This window comes from Panulirus ornatus, chromosome 3, assembly GCF_036320965.1.
Source record: "Panulirus ornatus isolate Po-2019 chromosome 3, ASM3632096v1, whole genome shotgun sequence".
In the NCBI taxonomy this organism is placed as follows: domain Eukaryota; kingdom Metazoa; phylum Arthropoda; class Malacostraca; order Decapoda; family Palinuridae; genus Panulirus; species Panulirus ornatus.
In genome coordinates this window covers 6,725,553-6,749,227 of record NC_092226.1, presented here as the reverse complement: position 1 = coordinate 6,749,227, position 23,675 = coordinate 6,725,553, and the positions used below count along the sequence as shown (strand labels likewise).

Sequence of the window (23,675 nt, the reverse complement as noted above, 5' to 3'; positions counted from 1 at the left end):
GCAAGAAGAGGCTTTAAGAGATATTTTCCGTGATTATTTCCTATAATGAAGCGTTTGATAATGTTATATTTTAATTTTGAAAGAAAAATAATTTTCATCGTAAAAAGACCCTTTAATTTTTGCCATTTTTTTTTCAAGGAAATAGATTTTTTCGAAAGCTTCAGTATAAGTAATATTTTTCATGCTGAATACTAATGTAAGGTTGAAATATTGTTTGGTGCTCTTTGTGGGCCTTTATTGAGCCGTTAAATGGTTACAATGTAAAAACGTTCTCTGATTATTCGCTTTCAATATATTTGGGATCTATTAGGAAGGAGAAAGAGTAAGAGATATTTTCCTTGAGTAATGTATATATAGAAGCGTTTGATTATATTATATATGAATATTGAAACAAAAAATGTTTATTGACTAAAAATACCCTGAACTATTACCTTGATTTTTTGTCATTTTCTTCAAGTTAGTAAAGTGTTGTGAAAACGTCAGTATAGGGAATCTTTTTCATGCTGAATAGTAATATAGGGTTGAAGTATTTGTAGTTGATTTTTATGGTCTTTTATTGAGTCATGTACTTATTAGAATTTTATAAGATGTTTGATTATACCTTTTGTATGTATTGGGTATCTTTTGGCAAGGGGAGATATTATGACATATTTTCCGTGATTATATGATGTATAGAAGCGTTTGATTTTGTTATATGTCAGTTTTGAAAGAAAATTTTTTTGCCGTGAAAAACGCAATTTTTGGTTTTATCCCAAGGAAATAGATTTGCGTCAAAACCTTGAAATATGAAATGTTATTGGTGCTAAACACGAGTTTTTGGTTGGAATATTGTTAGGCGGTGTTTATGCATTGAAATCAAGTCGTTAACTCATTAGAAATTTCAAGCATTTTGTATTGATTCATCTTGTATGTACTGAGTATCTATCGGCAAGAGGAGGGTTTATGAGATATTTTCCGTGATTATTTCCTATAATGAAGCGTTTGATAATGTTATATTTTAATTTTGAAAGAAAAATATTTTTCATCGTAAAAACACCCTGAACTATTACCTTGAATTTTTGCCATTTTTTTCAAGGAAATGGATTTTTTTCGAAAGCTTCAGTATAAGTATTATTTTTCATGCTGAATACTAATGTAGGGTTGAAATATTGTTTGGTGCTCTTTGTGGGCCTTTATTGAGCCGTTAAATGATTACAATGTAAAAACGTTCTCTGATTATTCGCTTTCAATATATTTGGGATCTATTAGGAAGGTGAAGGATTAAGAGATATCTGTGATTATATCATGTATAGAAGCGTTTGACTTTGTTATATTTCAGTTTTGAAAGAAAATGTTTTTTTGGCTGAAAAATGCAATTTCTGGTATTTTTCTTAAGGAAATTGATTTCCGTCAAATCCTTAGTATATGAAGTGTAATTGATGGTGAACACGAATTTAGGTTTGGAATATTTTTAGGCTGTCTTTATGACTTGAAATTTTGTATTGATTCCATTTGTATGTACTGGGCTTATGTCGGAAAGGGGAGGTTTTATGAGAGATGGTGAAGCGTTTGATTATTTTATATTTCAATAATGAAAGAAAAATATTTTTTGTCAGAAAAACACCCTTAAGTATTACCTTGAATTTTTGACATTTTTTCATGGAAATAGTTTTTTTTTTTTAAAGCTTCAGCATAAGGACTATTTTTCATGCTGAATGTTAATCTATGGTAAATATTGTTCGATCTTTGTAGGCTTTATTAAGTCGTTAAATGAATTCAATGGGAAAACGTTTTCTGATTATTCCCTTTCGGAGTATTTAGGATATATCGTGAAGGTGAAGCATTAAGAGGTATTTACCATGAGTGTTATAAACAGAGAAGCGTTTGATTATGTTATATTTGAATTTTGAAAGATAAACGTTTTTATTCACTAAAAAATACCCTGAGCTATTACCTGGAATTTCTGACATTTTTTAAGGAAATATATTTTTTGTGAAGCCGTCAGTATACGGAATCTTTCACGCTGAATAGTAATCTAGGGTTCAAATATTGTTAGGTGGTCTTTATGGTCTTTTATTGAGTCGTTAAATGATTACAATAAATCTAAGATTTTGTGATGATTCCTTTTGTATGTATTGGGTATCTACCGCAAGGGGAGGCATTATAACATATTTTCCGTGATTGTTATATATAGAAGCGTTTGATTTTGTTCTGTTTCGGTTTTGAAAGAAAATGTTATTTGGGATGAAAAATACCCTGGAATTGCAATTTTTGTTATATTTCTCAAGGAAATAGATTCGTTTCAAAACCTTAGTATATGAAATCTTATTGATGCTGAACAAGAATTAGGGGTTGAAATACTGTTAGGCGGTCTTTATGACTTGAAATTGAGTCGTTGAATCATTAGAAATTTCAAACATTTTCTATTGATTTCCCTTGTATGTACTGGGTATCTATCGGCAAGGGGAGGCATTATGAGATATTTTTCGTGATTATTTCATATAGTGAAGCTTATGATAATGTTATATTTCAGTTTTGAAAGAAAGATATTTTATGTCGAAAAAAACACCCTAAACTATTCTTTTTTCCTTTTGAAAGCTTCAATATAAGAAATATTTTTCATTGTTTGGTGGTTTTTATGGGCCTTTAAGGAAATAGATTTTTATGAAAACGTCAGTATAAGGAATCTCTTCTATGTTAAAAAAGAAAAAAAAAGTAATTTAGGGTTGAAATATTGTTAGGTGGTCTTTATGGTCCTTCATTGAGTCGTTGAATGATTACAAATATATAAGATTTTGTGTTGATTCCTTTTTTATATGTATTGGGTATCTATCGGCAATGGAAGGAATTATTGGATATTTTCCTTGATTATATCATGTTCATAAGCGCTGTTTTTGTTATATTTCAATGTTGAAGGAATTCCTCTTTGTGTGTGTGTGTGTGTGTGTGTGTGTGTAAAAGATACCCTAATCTATTACCTGCAATTGTTGATATTTTTCGCAAGGAAATAGATTTGCGTGAAAACCTTAATATAAGGAATCTTTTTCATGCTGAACATGAATTTAGGGTTGGGGCATTGTTAGGCTGTCTTTTTGACGTAAAATTAAGTAGTTAAATCATTACAAATTTAAAACATTTTCTGATGATTCCCTTAGTATATATTAGGTATCTATAGGCATGAGAAAGCATTACGAAATATTTTCCGTGATTATTTTATTTAGAGAAGTGTTTGATATAACTGTTATATTCAATTTTGAGACAAGAATATTTTTTGGCGAAAAAAACAACTGAAATTTTTTACATTTTTCTCAAGGAAATGGATTTTATTTTGAAAGCTTCAGTATAGGGAATATTTTTCATGCTGAATATTAATCTGGGGTTAGAATATTGTTAGACTCTTTATGACCTTAAATTCAGGCGTAAGTTGAGTTTAATATTAAAGCATTTTCTGATGATTCGCTTCGTACATATTAGGTCATATTCATCAGGTAGGTGAAAAATTGGGATATTTTTTGTGATTATTTGATGTATAGAAGTGTTTGATTTTGTTATATTTCAGGTTTGAAACAAAAAAAGTGTTTTAGGGATTGAAAGATACCTTGAACTATTGCCTGCAATTTTTGGTATTTTTCTCAGGGAAATAGATTTGTGTTAAAACCTCAGTAAAAGGAATATTTTTTATGCTTAATACAAATTTGGGGTTGAAATATTGATATGCGTCTTTATAACCTGAAATCAAGTTGAATCATTGAAATTTTAAAAAACATTTTCTGATTATTCGTTTGGCATGTATTTGGTATCTATCGGTAAGGAAAATATGAGGAATTTTCCGTGATTATTTTACGTAGAGAAGCGTTTTATTATGTAACATTTCAATTTTGAAACGTGCATCCTAACTGTCTGATAAGTTCTGTATGGCCCATTTTTTCTGCCACTTTGTCTTCATTTTAAAGTCTGTTTTATTGTACGTGAGAAAGGAAATCCATTGTAAATCTAATTGCAATAAAATTCTTTAAATATTTTATATTTAGGGGTTGAGTAATTGTATTTTAAATTATGTAGTTACAGTTGACGCGTTTATCGTTTAGAGTCTCATATGAACCCGAGATAATGTAGTACATTTTATATCGTATAGAGAATATTTAGGCGGAGTATACAGCCAAACCCTTGTGTGTCGAGAGCTTTGTTTGTGTGAAGAATAACATCTGGCGTAAGCGGTGTGGCTAGCAAGCAACCAGGCACGCGCATGGCAGGTGGTGTTGGCATTAAAGGCCAGCATCAGATGAAGCCATGGCAGCTAATGTGGGGTGAAACCAGCACCACACCCGTGTGGTTGATAGATGTTTTGGGCTTTAAGGACCATCAGCTACAAGGCCGTCCGCGTCACCCATTACATCCACAGGCCAAAAAAAAAACAACTTTCAACTTCTTCAGGTGCTTCGGGTAATTTTCAGGCCATCGTATATATGTGACCCGTGCTTCAGATAGCTGGAGATAAACAAAACCGCGAACATTTCTCTTGGTTGGGAAAAAGGTTTTGGGAATTGAAGAGGAAGATAGCTTGGAGAGCTATCCTGGGAATGCTCGCGGTGGCTTAGGTAAAAAGCTAGGAACAGAGAAGGAAGTGGGGAGGATAATAGCTCCCGGTGTTTAGCTTAATGGCCTAAAAGAAAAAGAGAGAGAGTGGAAAAAAGAAAATGGATCAAGCAGTCTATCGTTAAGAGCGGAAAGCCGGAAAAATATTGCAGCGACCATTTTGGAAGGGCCGAAACAGCTGGTGGTGGGACCTTGCGCGTAGCGCATTATGGGAAGCGACTCTCAACGAAAAGGAAAATGATCTGGTGCCTTTTCCAGGTTTATATATGTTTGTTCATTATTATGTTCTGAGTCAAGCTCCTTGATGCCTACTAGTGCGTTTACCTTTCTGCTTTTATCAAAGGTATTAGCTAGCTTCCATATCGTGTTGTGCCTTAAACCGAACTCTACTTGTTTATTACGGTGATAGGCTTGAACTAACTTAGCCCCCCCACCCCCTCTGCATGCTTCCTTCTGTGTTTTTGTCGTATCATTTGCTCATTATATATTTAGGTCAAATTTTGTTAGGATCAAAGCTCGTGCATCCTTGGGAAGACAGATGTTATCGTCAGTGAATGTGAGATTATCTTCTGGTACGCTTGTGGTCAAGCAATACGTCTTGTAAAATGTAAGTAAGCGTCTCTAGAATTATTTTCATGTTCACTGTTGCACAGCAAATTTATCAGTTCCATTTGTAAATCTTTAAGGAAATGGAGATGGAAATACTTGCAGTTTCATTTCGAGAGCATGTATGTGCTGTGGCAAACCTTGATTCAAATTCTTCTTTTGGAGCAAGTGGTACATCTGCATACTTCGCTAATCAAGCTATATTTGCTGGTGGCACGTGCGGCAGGCGCTGTAAAGTTTACTGCATATTTTTTTTCTTTTATAACTGAATTTCTCATAAATAAAACTTATTTTCGAATCCTTTGATGTCATTAACAGGGTTGTTAACAAGCTGACCTTTTCCTCAAAGCTTAGTGCTCAGTTCTTTGAGATGAGCAGTCATACTTACTAAAAACGCCAGGTCTAAAAGCTGAATTATTCTTGTATGATTTTTTTAAAGGCTTTCCCTGCATATCTTTTGACTCTATCAAGGATGTTATAAAGTCTTCTGTAATTTTCCTCTGCTTAGCCATTGCACTTGGCAATGATAAGTGACGCCGTGGTATTCCGGCAGATACAACACTCGGCATCACACGATTCACTTGGATTCGTATGGTACACCAGGTTTTGTATGTGGGTAATGCATTGTGAAACAAAAATCTTAAGAGTTCCGTCCTTCTTACTCTCGTTCACTTAATAATAGTTCACCTACCCAGCCATGGCTGGAGCTCCATCTGTTGTTATACTAGCGAGTTTCTTTAAACTGTGTCTTAAGAATGTATCCATCACTTTATTGAAGACATCTTCGCCTGTAGTGGTGTCTTTCATGTAAAGGCAGTTCTTCAGCTATTTCAAAATTTGAAGTCGTGCCATACAGGATAAGGCTCAGATCCATGCATTGTGGCCAGTATTTTTTTTTTCTTTATGTTTGCCATGTCATCAATCCCTCGAATAACTGTTTACCACAAGAAACTGATATCAGAAAATAACCGTTCATAGTCAGGGCAGTTTCCTTACCTAGTTTGTTCTGTTCATAAACTCTTTGTAGGTTATAAAGTACTTATTTCTTTATATCTTTTCTCTTTTCTAAGAAATGTCGTAATAAATTTCACGTCATGTCTTCCAAGAGGCCCACAGTCGACGTCAGACTGAAGACATTTAAGGTCATCAGGTCACCCCGCACTCTTCCTTGATGGGCTTCAAGTCTTGTGATCTTTCCTTGTGATTCATTCAGCTGTCTTGATTTCGGTATGGTCTTTGCTCTCCTCCTCTTGACCTCTATTTTTGCTTAAGTAACAAGATTTGAGAATCGTATTCCACACTATTGGCCTTTAATAGAATGAGAACACATTGCTGAATATTTCTTTATCCATGTGATCGAATGCGAATCTGATACTTTCCACCAACGTCTGTCTCCTTTATCATTCTCCTTAGGTGGGATTCTGCCGATAGATTAGGGACGATGCTGACTCTCAAATCTCTCTCGTAAACAGAAACCCTAAGCTTGAGGCACTTTTTCATTAATTGTTATGGCATTCACAATAGTAGCTGTGGAGCTGTTCTTATACCTGCCTGTACGAACTCTTGATTGGTGCGAGTCGATTGTGTTGACGAATGGCGTTCCGTGGTGGCGGGCCGTTGATGGGGAGGAGGGCGGGATCTGCGACGCAGGAGTGTTAACAGTTTATTGCCTGACTGCCGAGTGAGCTGCCGGTCTTGGTCGGAGAGGGTGGATAGGCTCAGCAAGATGAGGGCATATCTAAATTGTAATATGGATACAGGGTGATAATGCATGCCCTTTTCTGCACTTTTTTTCAGCTGGTCCCTCTGTGGAGCTGTTAGTGAGGAGGACCAGGCTGGGGAGGCGTAGGTGAACTCAACTGGCTGGACGCTTAGTAATCTTTGTTGACGGAGGAGGTACAGGCGGTATGTGGGTTATATGTGGACGCAGTCCATTCCTGAAGGTTGTCATGGATGTGTGTGTGTGTGTGTGTGTGTGTGTGTGTGTGTGAAGAACGAAATGAAAAGTTCAGGAGCGAGACGGAGTGCAGTGCGCAACCCTATGGGCTGTTGAGAAGAAAACGGTATATGATAAAGATAAAATAGTAAGACTAGAAGATGGCAGTGGTCTGTCGCTGTTTGAATGCCTTTTGTGGTTTCATCGTATTCGTAGATGTCTTACGGTTTCCTTGAATGGTACCATTGATTTATTATTATAATTATTATTATTATTATTTGTTACGCCAGGAACCATCCTCTCTCGGAGACCCTGACACTCACAGATCGTACGTATAATCCAAAATTGCTGTACACACACACACACATGGTGATAATGATGATGCTTTACCGTCACTGTTACTCCGCAGGGACACGGCAGGAGAAGAGCGGTTCAGGACGCTCACCACCGCCTATTATCGAGGGGCACAGGGCATCGTTCTTGTGTATGACGTCACTAATCTTGATTCCTTCAACCACCTCTCGTACTGGTTAAGAAATATCGAGGAGGTGAGTACTGGAGAAGCTACATGTGGCATTGTTGCTGTTGTCCATAGATGTAGTCTCTCTCTCTCTCTCTCTCTCTCTCTCTCTCTCTCTCTCTCTCAGACCAGACCACCTCGCCTGGATCTTGGTTCTGTGTCTGAATAACTCCTTTTCTCTCAACACACGCTTTGCTTCATCGGATTGAGTGTGAATTATATGTATATAAATTTTCAGTTTATTCTTGAAATATACAAGACGTTTTGGGCTCACGAACACTGCTTCTCTTCACTGAAATTAATCATAAATATGATTAACATAAATATGAATAACAAACCAGAAATGCATCACATCTTTAAGTGTTACAGATGAGAGCGGTGACGTAATATGTTGATCCGTTGACCGTGCTCCTCCGGAGTCCATGCGTGGTAGTGTGACCAGTATGAGTGACACTCGTTGGGTGAGCGAATATGGGAAGAAGTCCTGTGGAGATAGAGCATAGGGTCATTTTGGGTGTGGTAAAGAATAATTGTAGAGTCCTAGCTTTTATTATGATGATTTATGAAGGGATTATTGCCTCATATGTACATTGCTTCTGTTATCCGTAGTCTTGTAGGATCGTGGCAATATTTCAGTTTTATCGTGTTGAAAAACACCGTAATACTTTATGAGGATGTGGGCACTGAGATCATTATGCATAGGGTCACTGGTAGGCAGCCACGCATACAAACACATACGCACTAAATGCCAACACGACCACAAGTGAAGAGCACAGCAAAAGAAATGTAGCAAATTCCTCTCCTTGAACCACAGCCTCTCAGATCTAAGAACTAGGTCAAGAGCGATGACACTAGAGCAGGCTGAGCAATATTCCCCGACTACCATCCAGCACCAAAGAGTTGCACTGTTGTGAAGTGACGAAGGGCTCATAAGAATTGAAAGTTCTGGGCGTCAGAACTTACTACTCCTTGCCCACTTACAGCATCAATAAAGAACTGGACGGCACACTAGGAAATAAGATTTGGTCAGTGAATCAAAAGCAGAATGAACTATCATGCAGCAAGTGAAAACTATCCAAAACAAGGAAACAGGTTCGTCCTGTACTTGATCAAACATCTGTATTACCCATTTTTATGACGGATCAGAATAAACGATAATAATTAGAATGTCAAGTAGATAATTCGGTTGGATTGCTGTATTTATATGTAACGGATCCTTACATCTTAGAATTGTCTTAGTTTGTTTTCAAAACCAACGGAACACCAATAATACATCGAGATTCCTTGAGAATGCAGATGAATTCCAGTTCCTATGTATGAGAATTGCTGTTGATAATGAATGGGCTGTATGTAGTCCTTTTGGAGTCCTGAGGCAGAAACGTCCTTCCGTATTTAGAGAAAGATGAAGAACCTCTTCCAATCACCTATGGGAGAAGAAAGACTATCCGGTGTGGCATAAATGCACCTCCACCTTCAGATCGACGCCGACAATGCCTGTCAATTACTCCTGCCTCAGGAACTCCATCGCTGAATCTCCCACAGTTTCCACCTCGATGATTTTCTTATTTATTTTTGTCACGCACTTAAGGTTATATAGTTTCGTGGTGTTGATGAATGTTATGAAAGAGGTAAAGAAAGTAGATATGGCATAATTGTATTTTTTTACGTATCATTTTTATTTTTACCATTTACAACACAGTGTTAACCCAAAATGTTCAAGCGATCTCGACCGTTTATGAAAATCCAGCCTGGATCCACCGTAACCTGATGACAACAGTAATGATGCTGATTCCTATTTGTGTGTTACGAGGAGTTTGATATTCATGTTGCTCCTCATCTCTTAACCTTGTCTATACGTGTATAAACACACACGTACCCCAGGTTAAGCCAGGTACCTATTAACTGATCAGCTCAGGGGAGGATGAACACCTGGGTTGGGCGTAAGCAGACTGACACTTGTGCGAGTCCAACCCCGGGCTGGCCAGCATTACTCATGGTTAGTAATGTTAATCACTACACCACGGAGGCCCGTATCCTAATTTTCAAGCTCGATGCTTGTGAAGTCAAGAATATTCAAAGATAATGTACCGCCACTTAGTATTCAACGAAGGCATTCAAGTAGGCGATGTCGCTGATCCACAGCAGAATATTGGTCGGGGACTTCATCAACAATTCAAATTTGGTGCGAGTTTAGTATTTTTTTTTAATAGTGTTAATGAATTGTATTTTCTTTTATAGCTTGTGGTAATAGACCTTTTATCAGCATTTTTTTCAATAGAATGTTAATGCATTGCATTTTTCTATAGCTTGTGGTAATAGACCTTTTATCAGATGTTTAATATCATTGGAAAGCTAAATAAATTTTTGTTAAAAATCAAGACTAACTCTGGTAAACTGATATTTGATAATGCCCAGATTTACTGTCACTAATTTTTAAGAAGCTTTCCCATTTACTGAAAGTAAGAGATGGTGAAATTTTTTTTGTTATTGTATGCAGTTGAGAGACTTTCAAGTTTGCTTTCATTCACTGTAAATGTATATAATCTGGTTTGAGTTCTGTTAGCTCAGTGATCACAAGTAATGACCTAGCTTATTGTTTACTGGTACTTAACTAGCTCACTGTTTACTGGTACTCAACTAGCTCAGTGTAAAGTTTACTGGTACTTATCTTACCTATTTCAGTGTTTACTGGTACTTATCCTTATAAGCTCAATGTTTACTGGTACTTAACTAGCCCAGTGTTTACTGGTACTTAACTAGCTCACTGTTTACTGGTACTTCTTACTTAGCTCAGTGTTTACTGGTACTTATCTTACCTATCTCAGTTTTACTGTTACTTATCCTTATTAGCTCAGTGTTTACTGGTATGTATCCTTATTAGCTCAGTGTGTACTGGTACTTAACTAGCTCATTGTTTATTGGCACTTTATCCTACCTAGCTTAGTGTTTACTGGTACTTATCTTACCTATCTCAGTGTTTACTGGTACTTATCCATATTAGCTCAGTGTTTACTGGTACTTAACTAGCTCATTGTTTACTGGTACTTAACTAGCTCAGTGTTTACTGGTACTTAACTAGCTCAGTGTTGACTGGTATTTATTGTATTTGATTGATGTGACTGTCCTTTTTTCCTGATATGCTATTTAAGGATAACCTGGCATTGATTATTTTTTCTAACAAAAAGGTGCTGACAAGAAGACTAGGCCCCCCCCCCCAAAAAAAAAAAAAATCGCCTATTATTCAAGTGATAGACTTGTGTCTTATAGGGAAACAGATTGTAGGGCTCAGTAAAAGCCTATGCAGGTAAAGAGATCCACGGTATAGTTTGGGTTCGAGTTCTGGGCTTGGCAGTTGTCCCACAGCCAACCCAGCTGCTCATGCTCCCTTCGGGTTGGCCATTTACATGTTTCTACTGCAATTTTTTTTTTTTTTTATCTTTCATACTAGCTCAGTTTCCTGCATAGCAAGGTAGCATCAGTAACAAACAATGAATGGCTTCATTTGCTGACATCCACTCAATAGCTGTCATGTATAATCAACCTTCTCGATTATAGCTCCCCTATCCACAGGCAAGCCCAACCGACATCTCTTTGGTTTCACCTGACTACTTCACATGCCCTGATTCAACTCACTGACAGCATGTAGTTCCTTCTACACCACAGTGCTCCAATTCACTGTATTCCATTCGTGCTTCTAACCCTCCTGCAAGCTTAAGCTTTGATCATCAAACTCAAGACACCATTCACCCCAACTTTTCACCTCTGATTTACCTTTCACCCCATCTTTTCACCTCTGATTTAGTCTCGCCCTTCTCCTTGTCCCCTCTACTTCTGATACATATACCCTCTTAGTTAGCCTATCCTCACTCATCCTCTCCGTATGTCCAAATCATTTCAGCACTCTCTCATCAGCTATATCAACCATTCTCTTCTTATTACGACATCCCTCTCTTACCCTGTAATTTTTTTTAACTCATTCATCCCTCTTTGTACCATATAGAGTCCTCAAACATTTGATTTCGCATCCATACAGCACCATTGGGACTACCGTTCCATCAAACATGCCCATCTTTTCCCTCACCAACACTGATCACTTTTCCCACAACCCTTAGTGCACCCAGTTCACACTCAGTCTCTAGCTGTCATGTGTAATGCACCGAAACCACAGCTCCCTTTCCACATCCAGGCCGTGCAAAACTTTACATGGTTTACCCCAGACACTTCACATGCCCTGGTTCAATCCATTGACAGCACATCGATCCTGGTATACCACATCATTCCAATTCACTCTATTCTTTGCATGCCTTTCACCCTCCTGTATGTTCAGGCCCCGATCACTCCAAAATCTTTTTCACTCCATCCTTCCACATCCAATTTGGTCTCCCACTTCTCATTCTCTCCACCTCTGACACATATATCCTCTTTGTCAATCTTTCCTCACTCATTTTCTCCATGTGACCAAACCATTTCAATACCCTCTCCTGCTCTCTAAACCACACTCTTTTTATTACCACACATCTCTTACCCATTCATTACTTACTCAATGAAACCACCTCACACCATATATATATATATATATATATATATATATATATATATATTATCCCTGGGGATAGGGGAGAAAGAATACTTCCCACATATTTCCTGCGTGTCGTAGAAGGGGACTAAAAGGGGAGGGAGCGGGGGGCTGGAAATCCTCCCCTCTCATTTTTTTTTAATTTTCCAAAAGAAGGAACAGAGAATTGGGCCAGGTGAGGGTATTCCCTCAAAGGCCCAGTCCTCTGTTCTTAACGCTACCTCGCTAATGCGGGAAATGGCAAATAGTTTGAAAGAATATATATATATATATATATATATATATATATATATATATATATATATATATATATATATATATGCATAGTGCCATTGTACAAAGGCAAAGGGGATAAGAGTGAGTGCTCAAATTACAGAGGTATAAGTTTGTTGAGTATTCCTGGTAAATTATATGGGAGGGTATTGATTGAGAGGGTGAAGGCATGTACAGAGCATCAGATTGGGGAAGAGCAGTGTGGTTTCAGAAGTGGTAGAGGATGTGTGGATCAGGTGTTTGCTTTGAAGAATGTATGTGAGAAATACTTAGAAAAGCAAATGGATTTGTATGTAGCATTTATGGATCTGGAGAAGGCATATGATAGAGTTGATAGAGATGCTCTGTGGAAGGTATTAAGAATATATGGTGTGGGAGGAAAGTTGTTAGAAGCAGTGAAAAGTTTTTATCGAGGATGTAAGGCATGTGTATGTGTAGGAAGAGAGGAAAGTGATTGGTTCTCAGTGAATGTAGGTTTGCGTCAGGGGTGTGTGATGTCTCCATGGTTGTTTAATTTGTTTATGGATGGGGTTGTTAGGGAGGTAAATGCAAGAGTTTTGGAAAGAGGGGCAAGTATGAAGTCTGTTGGGGATGAGAGAGCTTGGGAAGTGAGTCAGTTGTTGTTTGCTGATGATACAGCGCTGGTGGCTGATTCATGTGAGAAACTGCAGAAGCTGGTGACTGAGTTTGGTAAAGTGTGTGGAAGAAGAAAGTTAAGAGTAAATGTGAATAAGAGCAAGGTTATTAGGTACAGTAGGGTTGAGGGTCAAGTCAATTGGGAGGTGAGTTTGAATGGAGAAAAACTGGAGGAAGTGAAGTGTTTTAGATATCTGGGAGTGGATCTGGCAGCGGATGGAACCATGGAAGCGGAAGTGGATCATAGGGTGGGGGAGGGGGCGAAAATTCTGGGGGCCTTGAAGAATGTGTGGAAGTCGAGAACATTATCTCGGAAAGCAAAAATGGGTATGTTTGAAGGAATAGTGGTTCCAACAATGTTGTATGGTTGCGAGGCATGGGCTATGGATAGAGTTGTGCGCAGGAGGATGGCTGTGCTGGAAATAGGATGTTTGAGGACAATGTGTGGTGTGAGGTGGTTTGATCGAGTGAGTAACGTAAGGGTAAGAGAGATGTGTGGAAATAAAAAGAGCGTGGTTGAGAGAGCAGAAGAGGGTGTTTTGAAGTGGTTTGGGCACATGGAGAGAATGAGTGAGGAAAGATTGACCAAGAGGATATATGTGTCGGAGGGTGTAGGGAACGAGGAGAAAAGGGAGACCAAATTGGAGGTGGAAAGATGGAGTGAAAAAGATTTGGTGTGATCGGGGCCTGAACATGCAGGAGGGTGAAAGGAGGGCAAGGAATAGAGTGAATTGGAGCGATGTGGTATACCGGGGTTGACGTGCTGTCAGTGGATTGAATCAAGGCATGTGAAGCGTCTGGGGTAAACCATGGAAAGCTGTGTAGGTATGTATATTTGCGTGTGTGGACGTATGTATATACATGTGTATGGGGGGGGTGGGCCATTTCTTTCGTCTGTTTCCTTGCGCTACCTCGCAAACGCAGGAGACAGCGACAAAGTATAATAAATATAAAATATATATATATATATATATATATATATATATATATATATATATATATATATATATATATATATATGTATATATATATATATATATATATATATTTTTTTTTTTTTTTTCAAACTATTCGCCATTTCCCGCGTTAGCGAGGTAGCGTTAAGAACAGAGAACTGGGCCACTGAGGGAATATCCTCACCTGGCCCCCTTCTCTGTTCCTTCTTTTGGAAAATTAAAAAAAATTGAGAGGGGAGGATTTCCAGCCGCCCGCTCCCTCCCCTTTTAGTCGCCTTCTACGACACGCAGGGAATACGTGGGAAGTATTCTTTCTCCCCTATCCCCAGGGATAATATATATATATATATATATATATATATATATATATATATATATATATATATATATATATATATATATATATATATAAGAAAGAATATATATATATATATATATATATATATATATATATATATATATATATTACACATGACGGCTAGAGACTGAGTGTGAACAAATGTGGCCTTTGTTGTCTTTTCCTAGTGCTACCTTGCACACATACGGGGGGAAGGGGTTGTTATTTCATGTGTTGTGGGTGGTGACGGAAATGAATAAGGGCAGACAGTATGAATTATGTACATGTGTATATATGTATGTATATGTCTGTGTGTGTATATATATGTATACGTTGAGATGTATAGGTCTGTATTTGTGCGTGTGTAGACGTATATGTATATACATGTGTATGTGGGTGGGTTGGGCCATTCTTTCATCTGTTTCCTTGCGCTACCTTGCTAACGTGGGAGACAGTGACAAAGTATAACAAATAAATAAATAAATATATATTTTTTTTTTTGTCGCTGTCTCCCGCGTTTGCGAGGTAGCGTAAGGAAACAGACGAAAGAAATGGCCCAACCCACCCCCATACACATGTATATACATACGTCCACACACGCAAATATACATACCTACACAGCTTTCCATGGTTTACCCCAGATGCTTCACATGCCCTGATTCAATCCACTGACAGCACGTCAACCCCGGTATACCACATCGATCTAATTCACTCTATTCCTTGCCCTCCTTTCACCCTCCTGCATGTTCAGGCCCCGATCACACAAAATCTTTTTCACTCCATCTTTCCACCTCCAATTTGGTCTCCCACTTCTCCTCGTTCCCTCCACCTCCAACACATATATCCTCTTGGTCAATCTTTCCTCACTCATTCTCTCCATGTGCCCAAACCATTTCAAAACACCTCTTCTGCTCTCTCAACCACGCTCTTTTTATTTCCACACATCTCTCTTACCCTTACGTTACTCACTCGATCAAACCACCTCACACCACACATTGTCCTCAGACATCTCATTTCCAGCACATCCATCCTCCTGCGCACAACTCTATCCATAGCCCAAGCCTCGCAACCATACAACATTGTTGGAACCACTATTCCTTCAAACATACCCATTTTTGCTCTCCGAGATAATGTTCTCGACTTCCACACATTCTTCAAGGCTCCCAGGATTTTCGCCCCCTCCCCCACCCTATGATCCACTTCCGCTTCCATGGTTCCATCCGCTGCCAGATCCACTCCCAGATATCTAAAACACTTTACTTCCTCCAGTTTTTCTCCATTCAGACTTACCTCCCAATTGACTTGACCCTCAACCCTACTGTACCTAATTACCTTGCTCTTATTCACATTTACTCTTAACTTTCTTCTTTCACACACTTTACCAAACTCAGTCACCAGCTTCTGCAGTTTCTCACATGAATCAGCCACCAGCGCTGTATCATCAGCAAACAACAACTGACTCGCTTCCCAAGCTCTCTCATCCCCAACAGACTTCATACTTGCACCTCCCTAACAACCCCATCCATAAACAAATTAAACAACCATGGAGACATCACACACCCCTGCCGCAAACCTACATTCACTGAGAACCAGTCACTTTCCTCTCTTCCTACACGTACACATGCCTTACATCCTCGATAAAAACTTTTCACTGCTTCTAACAACTTGCCTCCCACACCATATATTCTTAATACCTTCCATAGAGCATCTCTATCAACTTTATCATCTGCCTTCTCCAGATCCATAAATGCTACATACAAATCCATTTGCTTTTCTAAGTATTTCTCACATACATTCTTCAAAGCAAACACCTGATCCACACATTCTCTACCACTTCTGAAACCACACTGCTCTTCCCCAATCTGATGCTCTGTACATGCCTTCACCCTCTCAATCAATACCCTCCCATAAAATTATACTTAGCCACTGTATGTATATGTATGTATATGTTGAAATGTATATGTATATGTGCGTGTATGGGCGTTTATGTATATATATGTGTGTGTATGTAGGTGGTTGGGCCATTCTTCATGTTTTCCGAGCACTTCTTCACTGATGCAGGAAACAGCGATCAGGTTTAATAAATAAATATCTAGATATGTATATTTTCTTTCTTTCAGACTATTTGCCATTTCTCACATTAGCAAGGTAGCATTAAGAACAGAGGACTGGGCCTTCGAAGGAATATCCTCACCTGGCCCCCTTCTCTGTTCCTTTTTTTGGAAAAAAAAAAAAAAAAAGAATGAGAGGGGAGGATTTCCAGCCCCCAGCTCCCTCCCCTTTTAGTCGCCTTGTACGACACGCAGGGAACACGTGGGAAGTATTCTTTCTCCCCTATCCCCAGGGATACACATGTACATATTCATACTCGCTGCCTCCTCACTTGACTCCATTCTCTGTGATTTGAGCATTCTATCTATCTCTATCTCTGATGCCTGTTCCTAACTGGAACTCCCTTAAGGGGTTGTCCATGGCGATAGTCTTCATAACTACTGAACTCCGGTGCTTCTTAGCTATTTGTGCCTCATTCTTAACAGGCCACTGGCAGAGGTCAAATCTAATTCCTACTGACTACTTCTAATTACTTCAATTCTCCATATCATTTCCATGAATTTGAAAAAAAATTAATTATAACATGCACTGTGTTAAAATCTCCATTGCAGAATGCATCACCTGAAGTGGTAAAGGTGCTGGCAGGTAATAAGTGTGAAGTGAGCAACCAGCAGAGGGCCGTTGAGAAGGAAAGAGGACAGAAGGTGTGTGGACAGTCTTTAACTCTATTATTAGGTTTGAATGAGATCTGTTAAGATCCATGGAAATCTTACTGTTAAGAGAAAACTTTACATTAAACACTGTATATGCTCTTTTTTTGTCATTACGGTACTAATAAGGACAGAGGTAAAATATTAAGAGGGTATGATGAGAAATATATGAATAAACAATCTTTTGTACTATTAATACTTCTGCAGAATTAAAAGTGCCTTTTGAAACCACCTTTGCTAAGTTTCAATTTCCATTGCACTCTTAATCCAAGAAATCCAAGAACTGATGACCACAGATCTTAGTAACTTGCTTGTACACCTACAGTTTGCAGAAAGCTTTGACATGCCCTTCTTCGAAGTATCTTGTCGAGGAGATGTGATGGTGCAAGACACCTTCCTCACACTGGCAAGGCTTATAAGAGACTTGAGGCAGAGACGGGTATGTTCAGCTTTGTGATGATAATTTCAGTTTTGTTTTACAAATATGACAGTAGATACTTGCTCAAAAATAAATCTTATCAGAAGCAGTTTTTTTTATCAGTACCATAGATTTTACTTGTGTAAGTAATAGTGCACATTTAAAACCTCAGCCACATATTTCAGTACTGTATTCCATTTCAGAACTAAGTCACCATACTTAACATTAGGATATACAACAAATGACTTAAGTGATGATGATTCATTACAGTTAATATGGTAATAAAACTTTTGGTTCATTGAATAAATCTAATTAAGATACTGACTGTTTTGGCAGGCAAGTTTATTTGAGGAACGAGAGCGGCAGAATGAGGGCGTGAAGTTGGAAGCAGACCAAAAAGGCGACAATGGAGCTTCGTCCTGTGCATCCTGCTGAGCCTTGGCACCATGTGTGTCTTGCTAAGGCACCACCATATTCACCTGTGTGTGCTCTGAAGGCCTACTACACTTTTGTGCCCCGCTATGCTATCCACACCTAACCATCATCAACCTGCACCATAATCTTGCTTTTAGAAACAAAGGAAAAAATGTGAAATGCATAGAAATCATCACTCTTGGATAAAGACTATGTGTCAAAGATGGGTAGAATACAGGAAAAGGAAGTGATATACGAAAACGTATGCAAAGGGTGAAATTAAGTTTAAAAAGGTAAAGAAAGTGTAGACAGGAGAAAACTGATAGGGGAAAGTATGAGACTAAAAAATGTAAGACAGATCAGATGAAGAGTACCTCAAGAAGACAAACAAAAATGAAGGAAGCTGGATTGTTTTAGCTTAGTTTTTATTTTTACATGTAAATAAAACTTCTGGTAGAATTTCAATTTTAATAGGAACACAAGCACTGGTTTCAGAAACTATAAGTGAAGAATGTATGGAATAGGATAGGTTTTAGGCTGTCATAAATGTATGATCCATGTGATAAAAAAATGTGGTCATTTTGAAGATCATTTGGACTTTTATACAGCACAGGATCATACCACATGGTATTGATGTATGGACCTAATTCCTTTCATTTACTGCTTAAAGTTATGTTCTGCACTTTTGAGGAAATTAAGATTATATATATATATATTTAAGAAACAAATTATTTCTAAGCCACATCCTGCTCAAAATACAAGGAGGGAGTAGTTTATTTGGCATACAAATGAAATAATTGACTATTTATTCATATTTCTACATATCTATATTTTTATAATTAAATGTATTTGGATTTTATTTTCCAACATTTTGTACCAACACTGAATCTGCATACTGTTAGTTCATAAGAACAGCAGCTCCTTTGTTAACATTTATCTAATTAGTACATTTAGAAATATGAAAGTTAATTGATTGCTGAGTAAACATATGTAAAAGGATCATTGTCTACTCCTCACTGAAGATAGGGTAGACTTAAAAGGATCTTAGTCTACTCTTCAGTGTAAATAGAATAGACTTTAAAGGATTATTGTCTACTTTGCAGTGAAGATAGGGTAGACTTAAAACATTTTACTTTACACTCCCGGCTGTATTTGATAATTTTAGGTCTGTACACTCAGTGATAAAACCATTCAAAAGGGCCTTAGTATAATTCATTTATTTTCAATTTTCAGACATAAGCTTAGGATGTTTCATTAGGTCTGGAATCAGATGTCTCCCTTTTTTTGGAAAAATTAAATTTTTCTGTGTGCCTTCTTATTTTGTATAATATAGTCACTTTTGTTCATGCCAGAGCATTGTATCTAATTAAATTGCATTGTACTTTGATAATCAGTATGTGTTTTAGAGAGCTTTGGTAAAGATGTTTTCCAAAGTGTTAAAACTTTTCTAATGTGCGAAGATGATGTGCTCCAAACTCACTTTGCATAGTTAAGATTCATGCATAGAATATTTTTGCATCAAAAATATGCTGATTCAATGAAAAAGTAGCCATCTTGAGATATTTAATACAAGCATATTTTAACACACTAACATGATAAGAAATTTCCATGATCTTGTTTGATTATGATCTGTTGTTATGTGTTTGATTCACCCCATATTGTGAAGCTTTATTGAATTATGTTGAAACAGAGACATGTGGAATGCTTTAATATTTGCTATAGTGCACTTTACCTAGTTAATTATTGAAATATTTAACCAAGAAGTCATATATTTGTGTATATATTTATTAATTTAGGTACTTTTTTTTCATATAAATGTCAAATGCCTTAGATTTCTAATTAATCAACAAATAGATGATTTTCTGGCATGTGCAGGTGTTGAAATTACACACACACACACACACTCACCTAAAATAGCACATACACTCACAGTCACACACTGACCAGATCTGTACACAGCCCAAGAATACATATACAGCTTGTGCCATTAGTGGCACCCTGAAAACACACGCCCAACCTGGACCAGTAATGGTGTCCTGAGAATACATACCCAACCTGTGCCAGTCATGTTTTGACCTGGCAAGGTTTTACACACGCAATTGCATACATGTTAGCAGAAACCAAGTTTTAATTTTGTATTCAAAATACAATTGTGAGTTTTGAGTTTCCTATAATTTGGTCAGTTTCATGCATTGTCATTGTATTTTGATGTTTGTGAAAGAAACAGAGGTAAGCTTTTCTATGATCTCTGGTTGATTATAAAATACCTTAAATGGTGAACTTACCAAGGGATGCTAATCAGGAAAAGTTTATTGAAATGTTAATTGTTTTGATAAAATTAATTTTACAGAATGTTATTTGTATTGGTAACATTCACTAATAGAATGTTATTACAATGCCGTTTGTATTGGTAATATGAATATCTTATTTGTGTTGTTAAATTAATTTTAGAATGTTATTAGTAAATGCCTGAAAACAGATGGAAGTGTGCATGTTTAATGAGTTACATATTAAGCATATTTTTACTATGAAAAATAGTAGTTTCTTCACCTAAGGGTTGATTCACTGATGAGAGAGAGGGATAGAGGGGGAGAGAGAGAGAGAGCTAAGCTAGGAAGGTCCCTCATGCCAAAAGCCTACTGTATATGAAGAATGCCAACTTCGTCCCTGAAGAATTGCCAAGCATTATGGTGAATCTCCCTTACTTCCTCCGGCAAACCCCTCTCCTCCCACCAGACTGGCTGGCATCATTACCTTCTCACAGCGTTCTGGAATCATGCATTTTCTTATACTTCACTCTTACCCTTTCATGGATAGGCTATGTTTCCTTTTGTATACATACCTCCTTACTCTTCCTGAAGGAACCCCTTTTATAAGGCTCCTACAGCAGGAGGCCATCCACATCAACAGCCAGGACCCTAGGTCAAGAAGTGTGGTGATGAGCATTTGTCCTAGTGGAGTGATTGTAGGGTAAGAGGAAGGTGTTTGGTGTCTTCATTGTGGAAGTTGCATCTTGGACTTGTGGGGTCCTGTGATATATTGAATCATTGTTTATAATGCTATGGAGATGGGTGGTATGCACAATACAGATGAGAAGTGTGATATGTATGAATGCAGAAAGTAGTTTTGGAGCGATGTACATCTGGTGGAATGGGTTTCAAGATTTGATTGCACGAGTAGGTTGTTTAGTGTTTGGTGTCATTATGGTGTGGATACGTTCGGTCAATGTGATTTTTGCTTGGGGGGGGGGGGTGAATATTTGAGCACAAGTGGCGGAAATGTGAGGCAGAGTTCTGTTTTTGATTTCTGCACAAGGGTTGTTAAAAAGTTACAAAGTGGCTTGGGGGAGATGGGGATAGTGTTGTTGCACAGAATTGGGTTCTGAATATTTAGTAAGAGTATGAAGAAGTATTTTTGTGTTTAACAGGGTGTTGATTTTTTAAATGGAATTTGTATTATGCTAAGGTTGTTGCCTGTCTGGTTTTATTCTTTTTCTATACTTGTCTCCATTTAGGATAAGTTCTGTAGGTATGGGGTGGCTGTTGCCAGCAACCTGACATTGTCCCCCTTTTGTGCTTGTAGAATTTTTGTAATGGTTTATAACCTCTTATTGGATTCTGGCTTTGCACTTTCCTAATTATAAACTTCTTTTTTACTCACCTTGGACTGATCTGTGTGGAATTTCTTATTTGAGATGTACATGACTGTATTGGTTATTACAAACTTGTGTTTGCTGGCTCAGACATAGCATGTTTAGTATAATGTTTATTTTCTAATGTACTAGAAGTCACAACAAACACGACTTCATAAATGCAGTAACACCACTAGGAAAAGGTAACCCAACAACCCTGAGCACTTTGATATACTACCACGTCTTCAGGGAACTGGTACAAAGTAAGAAAAAAAGATACAATGGAGGTTATGAATGCAAACCGGAGGGAACATGGAATGTGGTTGTGCAACCTTGTAATTAGAAGTGAGGTTGACACTTGGGTCTGTATGACCCATGCTTTCCCTGACCTTGACCTGACATCTCATGGATGACCTTACTCAGGTAAAACTGGACTAAAAGTTGACTTACATAATACAACACGAACCTACGAACAGTTAATTGCACTTTTTACAATTTTTTGTATAATATATGGATCTAATTTGTTCATACCTTGATTGATATTCAGTACTTGGCATTTTCCCAATCATTCCAGTCAACAGGTTAATTGGCATTAATGGATCTGGAAAAGGCATATGATAGGGTTGATAGAGATAGTTGGGGAAGGTCATAAGAATATATGGTGTGGGAGATAAGATGCTAGAAGCTGTGTGAAGAATTTATCAAGGGTGTAAGGCATGTATATGAGTAGGAAGAGAGGAGAGTGATTGGTTCCCAGTGAAGGTCGGTCTGCGGCATGGGTGTGAGATGTCATCATGGTTGTTAAATTTGTTTATTGATGGGGTGGTGAGGGAGGTAAATGCAAGAGTATTGGAGAGAGGGGCAAGTATGTAGTCTGTTGGGATGAGAGGGCCTGGGAAGCAAGTCAGTTGTTGTTTGCCGATGATACAGTACTGGTAGCTGATTTGAGTGAGAAACAGCTGAAGTTGGTGACTTAGTTTGGAAAAGTGTGTGAAAGGAGAAAGTTGAGAGTAAACGTGGATAAAAGCAAGGTTACTAGGTTCAGCAGGGTTGAGGGACAAGTTTGTTGGGATGTAAGCTTGAATGGAAAAAAAATGATGGAAGTGAAGTGTTTTAGATATCAAGAAATGGACTTGGCAGCGAACGGAACCATGGAAGTGGAAGTGTCTCTCATGTTAGCAAGGTAGCGCAAGGAAACAGACAAAAGAATGGCCCAACCTACCCACATACACATGTATATACCTACAAGTCCACACACACACACACATATACATACCTATACATCTCAACGTATACATATATATACACACACAGACATATACATATATACACATGTACATAATTCATACTGTCTTCCCTTATTCATTCTCGTCGCCACCCCACCACACATGAAATGACAACCCCCTTCCCCCGCATGTGCGCAAGGTAGCACTAGGAAAAGACAACAAAGGCCACATTTGTTCACACTCAGCCTCTAGCTCTCATGTATAATGCACCGAAACCACAACTCCCTTTCCACATCCAGGCCCCACAGAACTTTCCATGGTTTAATTTTCCAAAAGAAGGAACAGAGAAGGGGGCCAGGTGAGGATTTTCCCTCTAAGGCCCAGTCCTCTGTTCTTGGCGCTACCTCGCAAATGCGGGAAATGGCGAATCGTATGTGTGTGTGGGTATGTGTGTTTGCGTGTGTGGACGTGTGTATGTACATGTGTATGGGGGTGGGTTGGGCCATTTCTTTCGTCTGTTTCCTTGCGTTACCTCGCAGATGCGGGAGGCAGCGACAAAGCAAAAAAAAAAAAAAAATATATATATATATATATATATATATATATATATATATATATATATATATATATATATATATATATATTATCCCTGGGGATAGGGGAGAAAGAATACTTCCCACGTATTCCCTGCATGTTGTAAAAGGCGACTAAAAGGGAAGGGAGCAGGGGGCTGGAAATCCTCCCCTCTCGTTTTTTTTTTTTTAATTTTCCAGAAGGAATGGTGAAGGGGGCCAGATGAGGATATCTTC

General features: G+C 38.0%; 1 protein-coding gene across 1 annotated transcript in view; it reads left to right on the top strand.

Moving 5' to 3' along the window:
- Positions 1-23,442, top strand: part of RabX4 (RAS oncogene family member RabX4) — a 128,074-nt gene extending 104,632 nt beyond the window's left edge. Inside the window, exons 3-6 of the mRNA XM_071683227.1 lie at positions 7,527-7,665; positions 17,079-17,171; positions 17,503-17,616; positions 17,932-23,442. Coding sequence (XP_071539328.1) covers positions 7,527-7,665; positions 17,079-17,171; positions 17,503-17,616; positions 17,932-18,030 — 445 coding nt within the window. The 3' untranslated portion in view covers positions 18,031-23,442. The remainder of the gene's footprint in view (positions 1-7,526; positions 7,666-17,078; positions 17,172-17,502; positions 17,617-17,931) is intronic.
- The last annotated feature ends 233 nt before the right edge of the window (positions 23,443-23,675 follow it).